Source organism: Oncorhynchus clarkii, chromosome 20, assembly GCF_045791955.1.
Source record: "Oncorhynchus clarkii lewisi isolate Uvic-CL-2024 chromosome 20, UVic_Ocla_1.0, whole genome shotgun sequence".
Taxonomy (NCBI): Eukaryota; Metazoa; Chordata; class Actinopteri; order Salmoniformes; family Salmonidae; genus Oncorhynchus; species Oncorhynchus clarkii.
In genome coordinates, this window is record NC_092166.1 from 68,586,355 (window position 1) to 68,610,146 (window position 23,792).

The 23,792-nt window shown below is 43.4% G+C and overlaps 1 protein-coding gene across 1 annotated transcript in view; it reads right to left on the reverse strand.

Moving 5' to 3' along the window:
• Positions 1–23,792, reverse strand: part of LOC139376797 (tetratricopeptide repeat, ankyrin repeat and coiled-coil containing 2b) — a 224,320-nt gene that overhangs the window by 4,727 nt on the left and 195,801 nt on the right. Inside the window, exons 18-30 of the mRNA XM_071119726.1 lie at positions 23,513–23,673; positions 23,142–23,250; positions 22,900–23,022; positions 13,214–13,450; positions 12,903–13,097; positions 12,410–12,503; positions 9,714–9,847; positions 8,041–8,164; positions 7,649–7,824; positions 4,238–4,370; positions 804–895; positions 404–550; positions 71–171 (exon numbers count right to left, since the gene is read on the reverse strand). Of these exons, the coding sequence (XP_070975827.1) occupies positions 71–171; positions 404–550; positions 804–895; positions 4,238–4,370; positions 7,649–7,824; positions 8,041–8,164; positions 9,714–9,847; positions 12,410–12,503; positions 12,903–13,097; positions 13,214–13,450; positions 22,900–23,022; positions 23,142–23,250; positions 23,513–23,673 (1,826 nt within the window). The remainder of the gene's footprint in view (positions 1–70; positions 172–403; positions 551–803; positions 896–4,237; positions 4,371–7,648; positions 7,825–8,040; positions 8,165–9,713; positions 9,848–12,409; positions 12,504–12,902; positions 13,098–13,213; positions 13,451–22,899; positions 23,023–23,141; positions 23,251–23,512; positions 23,674–23,792) is intronic.

Here is a 23,792-nt window from a genome sequence, read left to right on the forward strand (position 1 = left end):
AGGGTGAAGCGGAGTATGTAAACTATTCTACAGTAGATGGATATCAGGGAGGTGCAGGGGAAATAAATACCTGCTACTACGCTTGGCACGTGCTCTGGCATAGTATGCTTCGTAGGATTTTGGTTTCAATTCAAGCGCCTTTGTAGCAAACTCCTCAGCCATCCCAAAGTCCTGAGAGCAATAACAAGTGATCCATGAGTCAGATACTTACAGAATATTACTGGGGTAAAACAGAGGTAATGTTATAGGTACAGTACTATAATGCTTATCACCTATACTTTTACCATACTTTACACTATTACATATAGATAATATACTATAGATGACCCATGGGGCTCTTGTCAAAAGTAGGGCACAAGGGTGCCATCTGTGATGCATCCATGGTCAGAGCCCGCCAACTCACGTTCATTTTTCTCCGACATCGGGACAGATTGAGGAAGATGGACACTTTGAGCTCCCTGAAAGTCTTGAGGTCCTCACTGAAGCCTTCACGGGGGAACTTTTTGAGGGCGTACTGATAGCGCTGTGCTGCCTCCTTAACTTTCCCTTTCTTTTGAACACACCGACACACACACGTTATTCATACAAGACAGACATATAGGTCTTATTGATCATTAAAACAAAACAAGTTGTATAGCACTTGAGGATAAATACATCTGTAAAAGTGTAATAAAATATATAATGATAACATTTTATTTCTTTGATGTACAGATATATCTTCTTTCTTATACAGTATGTATTAATATCTTTCATCAATAGTTGACTGTCCTTCCTCAGATTCGGATAGGGCCTCCTGATCTCACTTTATAGAAGCCGTCTCCCTCCTCAATCAGCTTGCTCAGTAGGATGATCATGATGTCGGGTTTGGAGGTAGCCATGGCCCACGTGGCTGGACCTGAAGAACACAGGATGAGAAAGAAAGGAGTGAGAGAAGCAGGGAAAGATACAAAGAAAGGGAATGTAGGAGTTGTTTTTGAGTCACAGTAAACACACAACAACTGACAAGAACAACAAACAAAATGGCAGGAATGACAGATAGGCAGACGTCTGTCCGCTGCAGAGAAAATGAAGCTATTCTCTTTCTAAAGTCTATTGCTCTAGGTAGAGGAGTACACTGTAGGGACAATATCCCAGCCAAAAGGGTAGAAATATGAAAGATTGCAAAATACAAAAATGATGCGGCTGGTAAAGACTGAGTCACTCCCAATCTAATTGTCTTACATCAGGTGGCTTCACTCCTACGCGACGCTCGTCCCTCAACCGCCAGTCAGTGCAGGCGGAATCATCGTGCTATCTGACGCAAGACAATTAACCTAACGAGGATAGCTCTCTGCAGAAAGCAACACTTGAAACCCATTTACACAGAGAGATGAGGGCAAGGTTGGTGTGTTTCTTGCATGACGAAGCTAGGCAAGCAGGAGACAGGAGAGCTCTGCAGACCAGGGCAAGGGTGAGGCAACGGTAGAGGAAGTAGGTAGGAACAGGACTTCTGACTGGCCTAGCTGACACTGAGGAACGTTTCAGAAGAATGAACAATGCACAGTAGAATCATCTGAACTGTGGATAATGGGGAAAAGGCATTACAGACACATGCAGTTCCCCTGCTGATCATTACCAAGTGAAGGTATAGGAGGGGTTCATCATGCATCTGTGAGATGGAAATAAGAAAACACCTTGATACAATGTAGTATGCTGGAGGCTGGGCATGCTGCCATATGATAACCAACCGGAATGTGAACATCTACCTCTAAATAAAACCAGCCCAAGTAATAGTTAGGACGGGATTCAATCTGATTGCGGATTATAGGCATTGCAGCTTTTAAAGGCAAATTATGACTGAGCCAACATATGCAGTGTTTACAGTGAATGGGATCTCCACGAACGCGGGAACATTGCCTTTAAAAGTTGCAATGCCTATAACCCACAATAGGATTGAAAACCGGCCTCAGTGATAATAGTAATACCTGAGTGTTATTTCTCAGTATGGGGTTTGCTGACACTTAGCCTGCTGTCTAAGTGGCCTGCTGACACTTAGACCATAACGACACAGAAACAACACAGAAAGAGATAGGGCTGTCAAAATGCCTGCTGGGGTGAGATGTCGACAGCCTTGGGATTACCTCTGGGCCGACTGGGCAGCGTCTGACATCCTGGTACCGCAGAGAGATCAAGGGGGAGGGAGAGGTCATGAGCGAGGGAGGAAGTGAGTGTTGGGGGAGGGGGGGGCGGAGAGCAGCGTGCCAGGGTAATCAAAGGAGAAAACAGAAAAAGGTGCGTGGGAGAGAGAGGACAAGTGGAAAAAAAACAGAAAGAGAAAAAGGAGGTGGTGGAAGATGAGGTGTGAGAGAAGGAACAGAAAAAGCAGCAGTGAGAAGCGGGGGTAAGTGCCCCAGCAGAAAGAAAGAGACACAGGAAGAAAAAAACATACTGCCAGTGCTAACCACCTGTCGAGAGAGAAAGAACGAGAGAGAAAGAACGAGAGAGCAGAGAGAGATAGAAAGTAAGAACTATAGATAAAGAAAAAAAAGAAAGAACCAGAGAGCTGAGAGAGAGGAAGAGACAGAGACAACATGAAAGAGAAAGAATACAGGATACACGGTAACAGTAGAACAACAAAGACAGATATAAAGACCTGAGGAGTGACTAGCCAGAGAGAACAGAGAAAAGCTGCAGTACGGTACAGCAGCGGGGTGGGGTGGGGGGTGGGGGGGCAATACAGTAGCAGTGGGGGTTTAGCTGTTAGCTCAGCTCCAAAGAGACTTCTGGTCAAAGTACTATAGTACCAGTCAAAAGTTTGGACACACCCACTCATTCAAGGGTTTTTCTTTATTTTAAATATTTTCTACATTGTAGAATAATAGCGAAGACACCAAAACTATGACATAACACATATGGAATCATGTAGTATCCAAAAAAGAGTTAAACAAATCAAAATATTTAATATTTCAGATTCTTCAAAGTAGCCACCCTGTGCCTTGATGACATCTTTGCACACTCTTGGCATTCTTTCAACCAGCTTAACCTGGAATGCTTTTCCAACAGTCTTGAAGGAGTTCCCACATATGCTGAGCACTAGTTGGCTGCTTTTCCCTCACTATGCGGTCCAACTCATCCCAAACCATTTCACTTGGGTTGAGGTCGGATGATTGTGGAGGCCAGGTCATATGATGCAGCACTCCATCACTCCTTCTTGGTCAAATAGCCATTACACAGCCTGGAGGTGTATTGGGTCATTGTCCTGTTGAACAACAAATGATAGTCCCACTAAGCGCAAACCAGATGGGATGGTGTATTGCTGCAGAATGCTGTGGAAGCCATGCTGGTTAAGTGTGCCTTGAATTCTAAATAAATCACAGACAGTGTCACCAGCAATGCACCCCATACCATCACACCTCCTCCTCCATGCTTCACGGTGGGAACCACATATTTGGAGATCGTCCGTTCTCCTACTCTGCTTCTCACAAAGACATGGCGGTTGGAACCAAAAATCTCAAATTTGGACTCATCAGACCAAAGGACAGATTTCTACCACTCTAATGTCCATTGCTCGTGTTTCTTGGCCCAAGTAAGTCTCTTCTTCTTATTGGTGTTCTTTAGTAGTGGTTTCTTTGCAGAAATTCGACCATGAAGGCCTGATTCTCACAGTCTCATCTGAACAGTTGATGTTGAGATGTGTCTGTTACTTGAACTCTGTGAAGCATTTATTTGGGCTGCAATCTGAGGTGCAGTAATCAAAATATATTTTGATTTGTTTAACACTTTTTTGGTTACAACATGATTCCATATGTGTTATTTCATAGTTTGATGTCTTCACTATTATTCTACAATGTAGAAAAGAGTAAAAATAAAGAAAAACCCTGGAATGAATATGTGTGTCAAAACTTTTGATGAGTACAGTATATAAGAAATAGGATGCATATTCTGTATTTCTGTGTCATCCTACTGTATGCATGAATAGTCTTTGTATTGTGTCTCAATATCAGATAGTCAAGTGTAAAATAATAAATACAACTGTCAACAGTCAAAATATCCTGTTGAACTGTGGAGAGAAATGGGTTATTTTCCAGGAGAGGTATTTCATTCACTGTCTACATACAAGTCCTGTTTGCGTCTCAAATGGCACCATATTCCCCACATAGTGCACTACCTTTGACCAGGTCCAATTAGGTGCAATTTGGGACAGCCCCTGCCCAAAATCTATTGGCCTTCAGTCTAACACTAAGTCCATTCTCCATACCTATCTTGGCTCCCTTCTTGAGCAGGGCAACCACCACGGAGGTGTTCCTGCAGCCCACGGCCCGGTCCAGAGGACGCATCCCACTGTAGTCCACATGCTCTATCATCGCCCCCTGGTCCACTAGAAACTGGACCTGAGAGGACAGACAGCAGAAGAATGGAACAGGGGCGAGGAGGGAGAAATGTAGTGATTCAAATTATATTCATTAGAGTAGAATCATAGGATGGTACTACAATTTGGGAGAGTTACTGCTCGCAAAATATACACAAGTATAACTATACTTGAACACATCGGGATAGACAAAATACCTACAATACAAGTGTGTCTCTTTTGTTCCTAATGTTGTCCATCCAAATCAAAACAAACTTTATTTGTCACATGCGCCCGAATAAAACAAGTGTAGACCTTACCGTGAAATGCTTATTAACAATCCCTTAACCAACAGTGTAGTTCAAGAAGAGTTAAGAAAATATTTAACAAATAAACTAAAGTTAAAGATTACAAAAAGTAACACAATAACATAACAATACTGAGGCTGTATACAGGGGGTACAGGTACCAAGACAGTGTTCGGGGGTACAGGTTAGAGGTAATTTGTACATGTAGGTAGGGGTAAGTGACTATGCATAGATAATAAACAGGGAGTAGCAGCAGTGTACAAAACAAATGGGGAGTCAATGTAATAGTCCGGTGGCCATTTTATTAATTGTTCAGCATTCTTATGGCTTGGGGGTAGAAGCTGTTAAGGAGCCTTTTGGTCCTAGATTTGGTGCTCCGGTACCACTTGCCGTGCGGAAGCAGAGAAAAGAGTCTATCACTTGGGTGACTGGAGTGTCTGACAATTTTATGGGCTTTCCTCTGACACCGCCTATTATATAGGTCCTGGATTGCAGGAAACTTCGCCCCAGTGATGTACTGGGCCGTACACACTACCCTCTGTAGCACCATACAGTCAGATGCCGAGCAGTTGCCATACCAGGCGGTGATGCAACCGGTCAGGATGCTTTATGGTGCAGCTGTAGAATGTTTTGAGGATCTGGCAATGGCAACCATGCCAAATCTGTTCAGTGTCCTGAGGGGAAAAAGGTGTTTTCGTGCCCTCTTGATGACTGTCTAGGTGTGTTTGAACCATGATAGATCATTCGTGATGTGGACACCAAGGAACTTGAAACTCTCGACCAGCTCCATTACACCCCCATTGATGTTAATGGGGGCCTGTTCGGCCCACCTTTTTCTGGAGTCCACAATCTGCTCCTTTGTCTTGCTCACATTGAGGGAGAGGTTGTTATTCTGGCACCATACTGCCAGATCTCTGACCTCCTCCCTATATGCTGTCTCATCGTTGTCGGTGATCAGGCCTACCACTGTTGTCGTCAGCAAACTTAATGATGGTGATGGAGTCGTTGGTGAACAGGGAGTACAGGGGGGGACTAAGTACACACCCCTGAAGGACCCCAGTTTTGAGGATCAGCGTGGCAGATGTATTGTTGCCTACCCTTACCACCTGGGGGCAGCCCGTCAGGAAGTCCAGGATCCAGTTGCAGAGGAAGGTGTTTAGTCTCAGGGTCCTTAGCTTAGTGATGGGCTTTGTGGGAACTATGGTGTTGAACGCTGAGCTGTAGTCAATGAACAGCACTCTCACAAAGGTGCTCCTTTTGTCCAGGTGGGAAAGGGCAGTGTGGAGTGCGATTGAGGTTGCGTCATCTGTGGATCTGTTAGGGCGGTATGCGAATTGGAGTGGGTCTATGGTATCCGGGAGGATGCTGTTGATGTGAGCCATGACCAGCCTTTCAAAGCACTTCATGGCTACTGACGTGAGTGCTATGGGGCAGTAATAATTTAGGCAGGTTACCTTCACTTCCTTGTGCAAAGGGACTATGGTGGTCTGCTTGAAATATGTAGGCATTACAGACTCAGTCAGGAAGAGGTTGAAAATGTCAGTGAAGACACTTGCCAGTTGGTCCGCGCATGCATTGAGTACACGTTCTGGTAATCCATCTGGACCCGCGGCTTTGTGAATGTTGACCTGTTGAAAGGTCTTGCTCACATCGGCTACCGAGAGCATTATCACACAGTCATCCTGAACAGCTGTTGCTCTCGTGCATGCTTCAGTGTTGCTTGCCTTGAAGCAAGCATAAAAAGGCATTTAGTTCGTCTGGTAGGCTCGCGTCACTGGGCAGCTCGCGTCTGGGTTTCCCTTTGTAGTCCGTAATAGTTTTCAAGCCCTGCCACATCCAACGAGCATCAGAGCCAGTGTAGTAGGATTCAATCTTAATCCTGTATTGACGCTTTGCTTGTCTGATGGTTCGTCTGAGGGCATAGCGGGATTTCTTATAGGTGTCCGGATTAGTGTCCCGCTCCTTGAAAGCGGCAGCCTTTAGCTAGGTGCGGATGTTGCCTGTAATCCATGGCTTCTGGTTGGGATATGTATGTATGGTCACTGTGGGGGCGACGTCGTCGATGCACTTTTTGATGAAGCCGATGACTGAGGTGGTGTACTCCTCAATGCCATTGGATGAATCCCGGAACATATTCCAGTCTGTGCTAGCAAAACAGTCCTGTAGCTTAGCACCCGCGTCATCTGACCACTTCCATATTGATCGAGTCACTGGTACTTCTTGCTTTAGTTATTGCTTGTAAGCAGGAATCAGGAGGATAGATTTCTGGTAAGATTTGCCAAATGGAGGGTGAGGGAGAGCTTTGTATGCGTCTCTGTGTGTGGAGTAAAGGTGGTCAAGTTTTTTTCCTCTGGTTGCACATGTGAAATGCTGGTAAAAATTTGGTAAAACTGATTTCAGTTTGCCTGCATTATAGTCCCAGGCCACTAGGAGTGCCGCTTCTGGGTGAGCATTTTCTTGTTTGCTTATGGCCTAGTGTTGGTTGAGTGCAGTCTTCGTGCCAGCATCGGTCTGTGGTGGTAAATAGACGGCTACGTTTAATATAGTTGAGAACTCTCTTGGTAGATTGTGTGGTCTACAGCTTATCATAAGGTACTCTACCTCAGGCGAGCAATACCTTGAGACTTCTTTAATATTAGACATCGCGCACCAGCTGTTATTGACAAAAAGACACACATCTCCACCCCTCGTCTTACCAGCCGTAGTTTCTCTGTGCTGCCGGTGCATTGAAAATCCCTCCAGCTCTATATTATCCGTGTCGTCGTTCAGCCACGACTCGGTAAAACATAATATATTACTGTTCTTAATGTCCCGTTGGTAGGATAATCGTAGGTCATCAATTTTATTTTCCAATGATTGCATGTTGGCAAGTAGAATTGATGGCAGTGGGAGTTTACACGCTTGCCTACAGATTCTCAAAAGGCAGCCCGATCTGCGTCCTCTTTTCCTCTGTCTTTTCCTCACGCAAATGACGGGGATCTGGGCCTGTTCCCGGGGGAGAATTATAAACTCACCACCTCTGAGTCCCCGTAGAAGGCAGCCAGGTCGAGGGGCGTGCGTCCGTTCTTATCAGCGTGGTCCGTAGCAGCCCCCCTCTCCACCAGACAGCGCACCACTGGCAGGTGTCCCTTCAGACATGCCCAGCTCAGAGCCGTTAACCCTTCCTTGTCCATTAGAGGTAGGGATGCACCTGGCAAAGGGGTCAGGGATTAGAGGTCCGCATTGGGAGTCAAAGGTCAATTGGTAAAATAAAGTACCATCAATGCTTTGGTGATTGTATTTAACAAAGTAATGATGAAAAAAAGTAATTGAGAGTTATATAATTCAAAGGATGAAAGGACAGCAGGTCAAAGACAATGTAAATGACAAGGACATGAGTGGATGTTTTCTTCCTCCTGACCCTCACCCTGTGCCAGTAGGAACTCCACAGTGCCCAGGTGACCCTCTGAGGCAGCCATCATCAGAGGGGTTCGGCTTTGCTTGTCAGCCAAGTTCACGTCTGCTCCGTGAGTAAGGAGTAGGTCCACAATCTGAGAGAGGACAACACTATCGTTACCATCCAGTACACAACTGTTTGTTTTTGTCAACATTGCCGTTCGATCTCTCTTCGTCTGATTTGACTGTTTTACCCGTTTCATATCTTCTACATTGTGGATTAATGGTGAAGACATCAAAACTATGAAAGAACACATATGGAATCATGTAGTAACCAAAAAAGTGTTAAACAAATCAAAATATATTTTATATTTGAGTTTCTTCATATTAGCCACCCTTTGCCTTGATGACAGCTTTGCACACTCTTGGCATTCTCTCAACCAGCTTCATGAGGTAGTCACCTGGAATGCATTTCAATTAACAGATGGGCCTTGTTAAAAGTTAATTTGTGGAATTTATTTCCTTCTTAATGCGTTTGAGCCAATCAGTTATGTTGTGACAAGGTAGGGGTGGTACACAGAAGATAGCCCTATTTGGTTAAAAACAAAGTCCCTATTATGACAAGAACAGCTCAAATAAGCAAAGAGAAACGACAGTCCATCATTACTTTAAGACATGGGGCGGCAGGTAGCCTAGTGGTTAGAGCGTTGGGCCAGTAACAGAAAGGTTGCTAGATCGAATACCAGAGGTGACAAGGTAAAAATCTGTTGTTCTGCCCCTGAAAAAGACAGTGTTCCTAGGCCGTCATTGCAAATAATAATTTGTTCTTAACTGATTTGCATAGTTAAATTAAGGTTAAATAAAAATGAAGGTCAACCTCATGAAGTTGATTGTGATAATGCAAAGTTGTCATCAAGGCAAAGTGTGGCTACTTCTAATCAAAAATATATTTTGATTTGTTTAACACTTTTTTGGTTACTACATGATTCCATATGTGTTATTTCATAGTTTTGATGTCTTCACTGTTATTCTACAATGTAGAAAACATTTAAAATAAAGAAAAGAAAAACACTTGAATGAGTAAGTGTGTCCTAACTTTTGACTGGTACCGCCCGCCCGCCCGCCCGCCCGCCCGCCCGCACGCACGCACGCACGCACGCGCACACACACACACACACACACACACACACACACACACACACACACACACACAGCTCATCCTAATATTTCTATATTTCTTAATTCTATTATTTTAGATTTGTGTGTATTGTTAGATATTACTGCACTGTTGGAGCTCGGAACACAAGCTTTTACCTACACCAGCAATAACATCTGCGAAATATGTATATAAGACCAATACAATTTTATGTGATTTGCGATATGACATGGGTGCACAAAGTAAACAGAATAGTGAGTCAATTTCCACAACAACTAAGAGAGTTGAAGCGCGAGGCTAAACTTCTCAGCTGTTTAGGGTCTCATCCCTACCACGCTGTAACAGCGGGAAGTGAACCCATGCACATATGCAGATACTGTGTGTGACAATGTGAGAGCGAAGTCTTTTCATCTCACTCATCGCAACATCTGTGGTGCTGCTCGTAGCAACGCCAGTTTTCTGAGTCTACAGCACCTTTAATATGAAGTGTTCTGTGTTATGGGCCCTGGTCAAAAGTAGTGCACTATAAAGGGTAAACTCAGCCTCACCTGCCAGTTTCCCTGTCGGACAGCACTGAACAGGGGCACGATGCCTCGTCTGTTGGGCTGAGCCACCACTGCTCCCTGCTCCAGCAGTAGTCTGCAGACGTCTAGCTTCCCCCGGCCCGCCGCTGCCGTCAGAGCTTCAGGGAGAGGATCAGTCATGTTATACAACACAAGTATTTAACTTTTTTTTTTACACTTGATCATTCTAAGACTGACAGTTATTGTGTGTGAGTCATGTGTTAGTATGCAGATTGTATAGTAGGTGGATGCGAAATGGAGAGTGGGGACACACAGGGCAGGGGTGAGTAACACACAACACAACATACAGGGAGTTATATAGGAGTTATATGTGTTATACATATCACAACATACTCCCCTATAAAAGGTATGAGACATGTTCGACATTAAAACAGTGTTTTATAACTCTGACCTCACTACAGATGAACACAAGAGAAGTAGCGAAAGAGGGAGGAGAGAAAGGAGAGAACATGTGTTGTGGGGTTAGACAGTCGTGTGCATTTATGCATTTAACTGATTGAGTCATACAAGTATTGTTCCCAACAGGACAGAGAGAGTAAAGGGTCACACAGGGATCAGCCAGTAAAAAAATACTTTATCATTATAAGACTTACAGTCATTATGTGTGTCATTTGTTAGTATGCAGACAGAGTGGAGGGTGGGAGTAGACAGACAGTAGACACTGGTAGATAGACAGACCGTAGACAGACCATAGACAGACAGACAGTAACATCTATGGATTTAACTGACTGAGTCATATTAGTATTGAGAGAGAGAGAGAGAGAGAGAGAGAGAGTGAGAGTCATATTAGTATAGAGAGATAGAGTCATATTAGTATAGAGAGAGAGAGAGTCATATTAGTATTGAGAGATAGAGTCATATTAGTATAGAGAGAGAGAGAGTCATATTAGTATAGAGAGAGAGAGTCATATTAGTATTGAGAGAGAGAGAGTGAGAGTCATATTAGTTTTGAGAGAGAGTCATTAGTATTGAGAGAGAGAGAGAGAGTCATATTAGTTTTGAGAGAGAGATTCATATTAGTATTGAGAGAGAAAGAGTCATATTAGTATTGAGAGAGAGCGAGTCATATTAGTATTGAGAGAGAGAGAGCGAGATTCATATTAGTATTGAGAGAGAGAGTGAGAGTCATATTAGTATAAAGAGAGAGTGAGAGTCATATTAGTATTGAGATAGAGAGAGCGATAGTCATATTACTATAGAGAGAGAGTGAGAGTGAGAGTCATATTAGTATAGAGAGAGAGAGAGTGAGTCATATTAGTATAGAGAGAGAGAGAGAGTGAAAGTCATATTAGTATAGAGAGAGAGAGTGAGAGTCATATTAGTATAGAGAGAGAGAGAGTGAGAGTCATATTAGTATAGAGAGAGAGAGAGTGAGAGTCATATTAGTATAGAGAGAGAGTGAGAGTGAGCGTCATATTAGTATAGAGAGAGAGAGAGTGAGTCATATTAGTATAGAGAGAGAGAGTGAGAGTCATATTAGTATAGAGAGAGAGAGAGTCATATTAGTATAGAGAGAGTGAGAGTCATATTAGTATAGAGAGAGAGAGAGTGAGAGTCATATTAGTATTGAGAGAGAGTGAGAGTCCTATTAGTATAGAGAGAGAGAGAGTGAGAGTCATATTAGTATAGAGAGAGAGAGAGTGAGAGTCATATTAGTATTGAGAGAGAGTGAGAGTCATATTAGTATAGAGAGAGAGCGAGAGTCATATTAGTATTGAGAGATAGAGAGAGTCATATTAGTATAGAGAGAGAGCGAGAGTCATATTAGTATTGAGAGATAGAGAGAGTCATATTAGTATAGAGAGAGAGAGTCATATTAGTATTGAGAGATAGAGAGAGCGAGAGTCATATTAGTATTGAGAGAGAGAGAGTCATATTAGTATAGAGAGAGAGCAGGAGTTATATTAGTATTGAGAGAGAGTGTCATATTAGTTAAGAGAGAGAGCGAGAGTCATATTAGTATAGAGAGAGAGAGCGAGAGTCATATTAGTATAGAGAGAGAGAGCGAGAGTCATATTAGTATAGAGAGAGAGAGTCATATTAGTATAGAGAGAGAGTGCGAGAGAGAATCGGCTCTAACAGTAATAGCTTGATATTTCTCAATCTTTCCAATCCACATGTGGGAACCACATAGTCATAGTTGAGCACCCCAGAGCAGAGCAGACCCCCCCCCCCCACACATACACACACACACACTCTCCCTCTAAGACTAGCTCTGAGCTCTGCCCTGCCCTGTCTGTCTGTGCTCCAATGACACCACTGCACTGTCTGTCTGACATCAGCCAGTGTCTGTTTGGCGCAGCAGCAGCAGAAACAGCAGAGCAAATCTCTCTCTTTCATATCCGCACTGCAGCCCTCGCTCTATGGGTCTGCTCAAAACCCTCTGTCATGACTTGTCTGATTTAAGACAATTTATTAACATGTTCTATCTAAGTGTAGTGATCTACAACTCATCTTTAGCCCAGACTAAGCATCGGTTTAGAATTCAAGTGTCAAACCTAAAGCCACTGACACCTAATGATTCTACCTTAGGAAACAGCGCTGTAAAAATGGACAGGCTAAAACAAAATAGTTTCCTGGGTTGAAAACAATCTCCACAAGGCTGCGGACTGTATCTGAAGACCTTTTTAAAAAGCGTATGACGAGAGGCCTTAGCATACCTGTTTCTCCCCACAGGGTGTCGAAGTTGTTAATCTGAGCACGTTCCACCTCCTCCTCATCCTTCTCTGGCAGGTCCAGCAGGTAGGACGCAATCTGGTGGAAATAATGATACATATTACACCTCCCAAAAAATCACTAGTGTGAGTGGCATGCAATACTAGTAGGATCGCATAGGGATAAACAATGAATTGCTGTCCAGTCCACACACTGCAGGGAAATTACCCAGACTAAAACATCTAATATATATTCTTAGCTCTACAAAACTGTCAGCTGGGTAAGTGAGGTCTACAGTATACCCGAGTAATCTATTTCACAAAATATTCCAGGTAAGGAGATTTGCAGGGAGGCCTACCTGTGTGTATCCCATGCGGGAGGCCTACATCTGTGTATCCCATGCGGGAGGCCTACCTCTGAGTATCCCATGCGGGAGGCCTACCTCTGAGTATCCCATGCGGGAGGCCTACCTCTGTGTATCCCATGCGGGAGGCCTACCTCTGTGTATCCCATGCTAGCTGCAGCGATGAGGGCTTGCTGGATGGCGTGGCTCTTGCTGAAGGCTCCTTGCTGCTGCTGTTGTGGTTGTCCCATGGCCCAGTCCCACTGGATAAGGAACTTGACCATCTCCATGTGGCCCCTGAGAGCGGCATGCACCACGGCACACTGACCATTCTTATCCAGGTGGTCCACCTGTTGATGGACACACACACACACAAAGATGGTCAATCCCCATTCGTCCATAGAACATATCCATAGATAGAGATGAATCTACAAACACACACTGCACCCTCTCTTCCCCCTCTCACCTTGGCTCTCCTGCGACACAGTGTGTTGACTATAGCCATGTGTCCCCCAGAGGCAGCGTAGCCCAGTGGGGTGAGACCGCTCTCTGAGGGCTGGTCTACAGAGGCTCCGTATTCCAACAGCAGCCCCACCATGTCAATGTAACCCAGGTGGGCATGCACACACAGCACCGGGGCGTTGTTCAAAACCTCTGTACGGTAGTTCACGTTGGCACCACCGAGCATCAGCAACCGGCTCACCTGGACACAGACAGATTTCACACAGTTTTAGACACAGAGAAAAACAACTGTAGCAAAAGTAGAGTTTAATTTATCAGTAGGAACAGCCCCTCAGGCGAGTTGGTTGGCCCCCTGTCAAAGGGAGAGCTGAAACCCTGATGAAGGCAGCATAGCTGTCCAAACGCTGGTATCTATGGAGCCATGAGTGTGAGGCTTTTGTTTTCAAATGGAAAGCAGTACCTTGATGTTAAGAGGGAAACGCAGCAGTGTTGTAGTACTCAAGTCCGGTCTCGAGACCACATACTCAGTGTATCGGTCTTGTCTCGGTGTCGGTTACACTCGTACTCGGTCGTGACTCTGTCTCAGACAGTGAGGACTCCTGATTTCTTCCCGAAATGTCTTCCCGAAACACTCCTTTCTTAAAACATTAATACAGTATCTAAACGGCCTTTATATATATTATAGACTTGTTCTCTCAGTGGTGAACCTATAGATCTTCAGTGTGACAGGTTAGTACAGTGGTGAACCTATAGGTCTTCAGTGTGTGACAGGTTAGTACAGTGGTGAACCTATAGGTCTTCAGTGTGTGACAGGTTAGTACAGTGGTGAGCCTATAGGTCTTCAGTGTGTGACAGTGGTGAACCTATAGACCTTCAGTGTGACAGGTTAGTACAGTGGTGAACCTATAGGTCATCAGTGTGACAGGTTAGTACAGTGGTGAACCTATAGGTCTTCAGTATGTGACAGGTTAGGACAGTGGTGAACCTATAGACCTTCAGTGTGTGACAGGTTAGTACAGTGGTGAAACTATAGGTGTTCAGTGTGTGACAGGTTAGTACAGTGGTGAACCTATAGACCTTCAGTGGCAGGTTAGTACAGTGGTGAACCTATAGGTCTTCAGTGTGACAGGTTAGGACAGTGGTGATCCTATAGGTCTTCAGTGTGTGACAGTGGTGAATCTATAGGTCTTCAGTGTGATAGGTTAGGACAGTGGTGAACCTATAGGTCTTCAGTATGTGACAGGTTAGTACAGTGGTTAACCTATAGGTCTTCAGTGTGTGACAGTGGTGAACCTATAGGTCTTCAGTGTGTGACAGTGGTGAACCTATAGACCTTCAGTGTGACAGGTTAGTACAGTGGTGAACCTATAGGTCTTCAGTATGTGACAGGTTAGTACAGTGGTTAACCTATAGGTCTTCAGTGTGTGACAGTGGTGAACCTATAGGTCTTCAGTGTGTGACAGTGGTGAACCTATAGACCTTCAGTGTGACAGGTTAGTACAGTGGTGAACCTATAGGTCTTCAGTATGTGACAGGTTAGTATAGTGGTGAACCTATAGGTCTTCAGTGTGTGACAGGTTAGTACAGTGGTGAACCTATAGGTCTTCAGTATGTGACAGGTTAGTACAGTGGTGAACCTATAGGTCTTCAGTGTGACAGGTTAGTACAGTGGTGAACCTATAGGTCTTCAGTGTGTGACAGGTTAGTACAGTGGTGAACCTATAGGTCTTCAGTATGTGACAGGTTAGTACAGTGGTGAACCTATAGGTCTTCAGTGTGACAGGTTAGTACAGTGGTGAACCTATAGACCTTCAGTGTGTGACAGGTTAGTACAGTGGTGAACCTATAGGTCTTCAGTGTGACAGGTTAGTACAGTGGTGAACCTATAGGTCTTCAGTGTGTGACAGGTTAGTACAGTGGTGAACCTATAGGTCTTCAGTGTGACAGGTTAGTACAGTGGTGAACCTATAGACCTTCAGTGTGACAGGTTAGTACAGTGGTGAACCTATAGGTCTTCAGTGTGTGACAGGTTAGTACAGTGGTGAACCTATAGACCTTCAGTGTGACAGGTTAGTACAGTGGTGAACCTATAGGTCTTCAGTGTGACAGGTTAGTACAGTGGTGAACCTATAGGTCTTCAGTGTGTGACAGGTTAGTACAGTGGTGAACCTATAGGTCTTCAGTGTGTGACAGGTTAGTACAGTGGTGAACCTATAGGTCTTCAGTGTGTGACAGTGGTTAACCTATAGGTCTTCAGTATGTGACAGGTTAGTACAGTGGTTAACCTATAGGTCTTCAGTGTGTGACAGTGGTTAACCTATAGGTCTTCAGTGTGTGACAGTGGTTAACCTATAGGTCTTCAGTATGTGACAGGTTAGTACAGTGGTTAACCTATAGGTCTTCAGTGTGTGACAGTGGTTAACCTATAGGTCTTCAGTGTGTGACAGTGGTTAACCTATAGACCTTCAGTGTGACAGGTTAGTACAGTGGTGAACCTATAGGTCTTCAGTGTGACAGGTTAGTATAGTGGTGAACCTATAGGTCTTCAGTGTGTGACAGTGGTGAATCTATAGGTCTTCAGTGTGATAGGTTAGGACAGTGGTGAACCTATAGATCTTCAGTGTGTGACAGGTTAGTAACAAGTAAACAAGAAGGCTATACGCAGGTATAAGCCGTATACCCAGGTTTATTTCAGTGGGCATTGTGTATACTGACTTCTTCATCCATACTGATGCGTATCAAAGTAGTGTAGTGAAGGTATACGATTTATGTAGTACAATAGAGAAATCATGCACAATGTAGCCTACACAATCACAAAGCACACATGTGCACTGCACACAATCTAGTTTCAGAAGAATATAATCTGCAGGCAGCAAGTGTGTGCAGTTCTCAGCTGGTTTTGGCATGGAGCAGCTCACAGAAGAATGACATCGGTAGCCGGTAAGGTAGGAAAGACGTTTCAACTTATGATATCTAACAGTAAATGCTAACTAAGACAACAATGGGTATGCAAACCAGGTATTGAAAAAGTTTAGTCCGAAGTGTTGGTTAGTAGGCTATTTGTGATATGCAATTGTCATCATGCGCTGTTTGCATCAGGGGCGTAGACGTGGAAGTGCCTGTGTGGACAAAGGCCAACCCACTGGGGAGCCAGGCCCTGTCAGGCCCATCCAATCAGATTGATGTGGTTTAAACATTGTTGTGGATTTAGACCATCACATTTTTGTATATATTTCTATTTTAAGTATGATTTTGAGAGTGAAAATCTGAAAAATATATAGGAAAACGAATTTAAAAAAAATGGATTTTCCACACAGGGTGACTTTCCTTCGCTGGGCGGGTCCGTTTGGGAACTTTTGGGGAAAATTAGAGTATACCCATTTCTCCAGGCAGCACTACACCACTGCATAGGGCCGATGGAAAGACAGCAGTCACACACAGCATGATGTTAAATCACCACTACACCAGTGCATAGGGCCGATGGGAAGACAGCAGTCACACACAGCATGATGTTAAATCACCACTACACCACTGCATAGGGCCGATGGAAAGACAATCACACACAGAATGATGTTAAATCACCACTACACAACTGCATAGGGCCGATGGAAAGACAATCACACACAGAATGATGTTAAATCACCACTACACCACTGCATAGGGCCGATGGAAAGACAATCACACACAGAATGATGTTAAATCACCACTACACCACTGCATAGGGCCGATGGAAAGACAATCACACACAGCATGATGTTAAATCACCACTACACCACTGCATAGGGCCGATGGAAAGACAATCACACACAGAATGATGTTAAATCACCACTACACCACTGCATAGGGCCGATGGGAAGACAGCAGTCACACACAGCATGATGTTAAATCACCACTACACCACTGCATAGGGCCGATGGAAAGACAATCACACACAGAATGATGTTAAAGGATAAGCAGTCCATAAACTCAGACATAATAAGCCAGTAGGTCCCAATCATAAGAATACAAAAACACAACCATTAAGCATTTCCCAATTGAAATGCACAACTATTACTTCCCATTGAAAAAAACATTCATTAGAATCATTAGAAACCCCTTTTGCAATTATGTTAGCACCGTTTAAAACTGTTGTGCTGATTAAAGAAGCAATACAACTGGCCTTCTTTAGACTAATTGAGAGTCTGGAGCATAAGCATTTGTGGGTTTGATTACAGAATTTGTGGGTTTGATTACAGAGAAATGAAGGCTATTCCATGCGAAAAATTGCCAAGAAACTGAAGATCTCGTACAACGCTGTGTACTACTCCCTTCACAGAACAGCGCAAACTGTCACTAACCAGAATAGAAAGAGGAGTGGGAGGCCCCGGTGCACAACTGAGCAAAAGGACTAGTACATTAGAGTGTCTAGTCTGATAAATATCCACCTCACAAGTCCTCAACTGGCAGCTTCATTAAATAATAGATTAAGATGGGCAAAATAACACAGACACTGGACAGAGCAAGTCTGCCTAGAAGGCCAGCATCCCAGAGTCGCCTCTTCACTGTTACAACATTAATTAACAATGTCTACATTGTATTTCTGATCAATTTGATGTTATTTTAATGGAGAAAAAATAATATTTTCTTTCAAAAACAAGGACATTTCTAAGTGACCCCAAACTTTTGAACAGTAGTGTATGTAGCATGCTAAAAACACAGAGCCTAATGCTAGCTAGCTGCTAGGAGGATGTCAAGCCATTGGAAGACTGGGTAAGTGGGTCATATCGTTTTTCGATGGCTATACACAGCTAGAGATGCAGGTGTCATTTGGTTAGCTAGCAAGAACTTCAACGAATGTTATCCAGTTAGCATATCTCTTGCGCATGCAAAATTCACTCTGGCTATCTACAACGATTTCAGAGCACTTTCATCTGAAATTGCCAGAGCGCAGAACAACTGATGAATTTACAAAAGCACAACACCTGCTGAATATGACCGGTGTCAGCAAACGTAGACAAAAAAAGTGCTCTAGATAACATGTAAACAGTCTAACCTGCTCAGCTACGGCAAGTAAAATGGTCAGAGTGAGGTGTTCTCTCATTTGTGTCTGGAAGTAGCAAGCTAGCCAGTTAGCTTGGGTGCTTGGTTGGGACAAGCATGCATTGGAAGGCAAGCTGCAGAAGGATGAAGAGGCTACAATTCCCCATCGTTTATCAGTGCAATTTTGACAGTCAACTAGCAGAAAAAGTTTGAGAGGGTTTATCTGATGTTCCTTCATATGATTTTAGCTAATCTTGCTCTGGCTAGCATTAATTGGTATTGTTGTTGCTGATGTACATAACTGAGGGAGAGAGAGCCTTTTCATGGTTGTTTGATCAATAGGACTGTACGTTCCCACATGTAAGAGGACTCCAGTGGTGTTTGCATATTTGCAGAAATCCATTGAGGTGTATTTTGTGGCTTTTGGCGAATGTGTTCTATGGCTTGTTTGTATAAAAGCCTACTGTAGCTCTGATTGGCTATAGCGCACCAGTCTGTGTAGACTCCGGTTCTGGACAAAACAGATGTTTTTATTCGGTTTAATTTACTGCAGTGTCTATTCATTGTCCAAATGCATGGCTCCTTTCCCACACTACATTGCTATAGAATTTTCACAAATGCCTTAGTATACAGTGCCTTGCGAAAGTATTCGGCCCCCTTGAACTTTGCGACCTTTTGCCACATTTCAGGCTTCAAACATAAAGATATAAAACTGTATTTGTTTGTGAAGAATCAACAACAAGTGGGACACAATCATGAAGTGGAACGACATTTATTGGATATTTCAAACTTTTTTAACAAATCAAAGACTGAAAAATTGGGCGTGCAAAATTATTCAGCCCCCTTAAGTTAATACTTTGTAGCGCCACCTTTTGCTGCGATTACAGCTGTAAGTCGCTTGGGGTATGTCTCTATCAGTTTTGCACATCGAGAGACTGACATTTTTTCCCATTCCTCCTTGCAAAACAGCTCGAGCTCAGTGAGGTTGGATGGAGAGCATTTGTGAACAGCAGTTTTCAGTTCTTTCCACAGATTCTCAATTGGATTCAGGTCTGGACTTTGACTTGGCCATTCTAACACCTGGATATGTTTATTTTTGAACCATTCCATTGTAGATTTCGCTTCATGTTTTGGATCATTGTCTTGTTGGAAGACAAATCTCCGTCCCAGTCTCAGGTCTTTTGCAGACTCCATCAGGTTTTCTTCCAGAATGGTCCTGTATTTGGCTCCATCCATCTTCCTATCAATTTTAACCATCTTCCCTGTCCCTGCTGAAGAAAAGCAGGCCCAAACCATGATGCTGCCACCACCATGTTTGACAGTGGGGATGGTGTGTTCAGCTGTGTTGCTTTTACGCCAAACATAACGTTTTGCATTGTTGCCAAAAAGTTCAATTTTGGTTTCATCTGACCAGAGCACCTTCTTCCACATGTTTGGTGTGTCTCCCAGGTGGCTTGTGGCAAACTTTAAACAACAGTTTTTATGGATATCTTTAAGAAATGGCTTTCTTCTTGCCACTCTTCCATAAAGGCCAGATTTGTGCAATATATGACTGATTGTTGTCCTATGGACAGAGTCTCCCACCTCAGCTGTAGATCTCTGCAGTTTATCCAGAGTGATCATGGGCCTCTTGGCTGCATCTCTGATCAGTCTTCTCCTTGTATGAGCTGAAAGTTTAGAGGGACGGCCAGGTCTTGGTGGATTTGCAGTGGTCTGATACTACTTCCATTTCAATATTATCGCTTGCACAGTGCTCCTTGGGATGTTTAAAGCTTGGGAAATCTTTTTGTATCCAAATCCAGCTTTAAACTTCTTCACAACAGTATCTCGGACCTGCCTGGTGTGTTCCTTGTTCTTCATGATGCTCTCTGTGCTTTTAACGGACCTCTGAGACTATCACAGTGCAGGTGCATTTATACGGAGACTTGATTACACACAAGTGGATTGTATTTATCATCATTAGTCATTTAGGTCAACATTGGATCATTCAGAGATCATCACTGAACTTCTGGAGAGAGTTTGCTGCACTGAAAGTAAAGGGGCTGAATAATTTTGCACGCCCAATTTTTCAGTTTTTGATTTGTTAAAACAGTTTGAAATATCCAATAAATGTCGTTCCACTTCATGATTTTACAGATTTATATCTTTATGTTTGAAGCCTGAAATGTGGCAAAAGGTCGCAAAGTTCAAGGGGGCCGAATACTTTCGCAAGGCACTGTATATAATTCCCAAACATTCTAAGAATTTATGAAAATGTGAAAATGACCATATCTAAGTGGTAGCTTGTCAGAACATTTTTGAAAAAAGTGTCATTCTTCCTGGGTGTGTATATGAACATATTCTAATAAGATTTAGCAACAACATCCTCTTTGATAACACCTGCTGCAGATGCTGAAAACTAGCCAACAACAAAAGCTAGCTAGCTAGACTGTGGGAAAATTACTGCTCGCTATTGCGCAGTGACCTGTTGGCCTTCAAGAAGGCAGACGTTTCCATACGTTTTTGTAATATCGGTCCCACCCATTAAGTAAAAATGTGATTGGTTGATTCCACCGTCACTCCAAAATGTTGCCCTAATACAGTTGAATGGCAGATGCCTTTATCTAGCTTCTGATGACCTAGCCAATAGCTAACTTAGCTAGCTAGATTTATCTCCCCAGAGACTAGCAAAGAAAAATCCTGATAGGATATTTTTTCTCTTCAGTGTTAACCCTTTCATTTCCAACAAAAACTGAAGAGATTAAATCAGATCATTATTATAATCATTATTTTATAAATCCTTAGCCCTTCTCTGAAGGTGTAGAAGGCTCATTGTGCTCCACTGTGTTTGGGTTAGTAATAATTTGTATAGTGGCTCTATTTGCCTTCAGCAGCATTTATTCACTATTCTGAATGTCTAAAGAATCCATATGTTGTTCTGAAATATGAACACAGAAATACTGGACATTTTGAACTCTTATTATGGTGGGGATTTTACAAAATTGCAATTATGATCTTGAACTCGCATTTTTCTGGTCTCGGTCTTGACTCTGTCTCTGACCCCTCTTCCCCCGCCCGGTCTAGGTCTTGACTTGGTCTCAGCCTCCCTTGAGTCTTGGTCTAGACTCGGACTCGACTTGCTCCGGTCTTGAATCGGTCTCGCTTTAGGTGGTCTTGAAGACAACACTGAAAAGCAGTACGTTACCTTGATGATAAGAGTTAAAAGGGAAAAGCACAGGTTCTGTCTTAACCGGCCGTGACCGGGAGGTCCGTGGGGCGACGCACAATTGGCCTAGCGTAGTCCGGGTTAGGGAGGGCTTGGCCGGTAGGGAGGTCCTTGTCTCATCGCGCACCAGCGACTCCTGTGGCAGGCCGGGCGCAGTGCGCGCTAACCAAGGTTGCCAGGTGCACGGTGTTTCCTCCGACACATTGGTGCGGCTGGTTTCCGGGTTGGAGGCGCGTTGTGTTAAAAAGCAGTGCGGCTTGGTTGGGTTGTGTATCGGAGGACGCATGACTTTCAACCATCGTCTCTCCCGAGCCTGTACGGGAGTTGTAGCGATGAGACAAGATAGTAGCTACTAAAAACAATTGGATACCATGAAATTGGGGAGAAAAAAAGGGGTAATAAATAAATAAATAAATAAAAAAAATTAAGAAGAAAAAAAGGGAAAAGCAGTAAGTTATCTTGATAATAGGAGTTAAAACGGAAAGGCAGTAAGTTACACTGATGTTAAGAGTTAAAAGGGAAAAGCAGTAAGTTACCCTGATGTTAAGAGTTAAGAAGGAAAGGCAGTAATTGCATTGATGTTAAGAGTTAAAAGGGAAAAGCAGTAAGTTACCCTGATGTTAAGAGTTAAGAAGGAAAGGCATTAAGTTACCCTGATGTTAAGAGTTAAGAAGGAAAGGCAGTAAGTTACCCTGATGTTAAGAGTTAAGAAGGAAAGGCATTAAGTTACCCTGATGTTAAGAGTTAAGAAGGAAAGGCAGTAAGTTACCCTGATGTTAAGAGTTAAGAAGGAAAAGCAGTAAGTTAGCCTGATGTTAAGAGTTAAGAAGGAAAAACAGTAAGTTACCCTGATGTTAAGAGTTAAGAAGGAAAAGCAGTAAGTTACCCTGATGTTAAGAGTTAAGAAGGAAAAACAGTAAGTTACCCTGATGTTAAGAGTTAAGAAGGAAAGGCAGTAAGTTACCCCGATGTTAAGAGTTAATAAGGAAAGGCAGTAATTGCATTGATGTTAAGAGTTAAGAAGGAAAAGCAGTAAGTTACATTGATGTTAAGAGTTAAGAAGGGAAAAGCAGTACGTTTCCCTGATGTTAAGAGTTAAGAAGGAAAAGCAGTAAGTTACCCTGATGTTAAGAGTTAAGAAGGAAAAGCAGTAAGTTACCCTGATGTTAAGAGTTAAGAAGGAAAAGCAGTAAGTTACCCTGATGTTAAGAGTTAAGAAGGAAAAACAGTAAGTTACATTGATGTTAAGAGTTGAGAAGGAAAAGCAGTAAGTTACCCTGATGTTAAGAGTTAAGAAGGAAAGGCAGTAAGTTACCCTGATGTTAAGAGTTAAGAAGGAAAGGCAGTAAGTTACCCTGATGTTAAGAGTTAAGAAGGAAACGCAGTAAGTTACACTGATGTGAAGAGTTAAGAAGGAAGGGCAGTAAGTTACCCTGATGTTAAGAGTGTAGAGGTTAAAGCAGTACCTTGATGTTAGGAGTGTACAGGTTTCTAAGTGAGGACAGAGCAGTGGACAGGCCCTCTGTGCTGTAGGAAACCCACAGCCCCTGGAGGATGGACGAGGAAACCCCAACCTTCTTGCTTAGGCCCTGAAATATAGACATAATTTGAGCTGTCACTGCTTTGAGTTGTGCTGTGTGCATACGAAAGTGTGTGTGTGTGTGTGTGAGTCTGTGTGCGTGTCTGTAGGCAGTGTGGTTAGGTGAACCTTGAAGATGTGTGCTTTGAGGATGTGGTGTCCCAGTTCAATGGTCTGCTGTCGGTTCAGCTTGGTTTCCTGGCGAGAGAACCAGAAGGCTAGCAGGGTGTGACCACTCCTACAGGGAGACAGGGAGGAACATAAACCATGAGCTTCTGCACAAATAGTTAGGGTTAGTAGATAGTTAGATGTAATGTTGTTGACAGTTAGTTGAACATGCTTATTCCTGTTAATTCCCTAATGATTATAGGAAACGTCTAACCGTGATTTCTGGAAAAGCTAGGAATTTGGGGATTTTTTTGTAACTCTATCCAAGACTACATCAGTCTCTCATATAGTACCCACCCCCTACACACCAGGAGACCCATCCACCCACTGACCTGGGGTCACACAAGAACTTGGTTTTCTCCCCCTCCTCCCTCCAGATCAGCCACTCCCTGAAGGATGGGTGAACAAACATCCTGGTCCCGTCCCTCCTCTTGACCAGGAACATGGCTAGGTTGTCTACGCGCTGTGTGAAGTCCTCCCAGTCCAGCATACCCTGCAGCAAAGAGGGTGATACCAATAAACTTAGCTTCTTAGCTGTGCACATGCCCAGGAGCTTTGCTAAGGCTGTTCTTTTTCACGGGCACTATCGTTGCTATCCGGTATACACCGTAT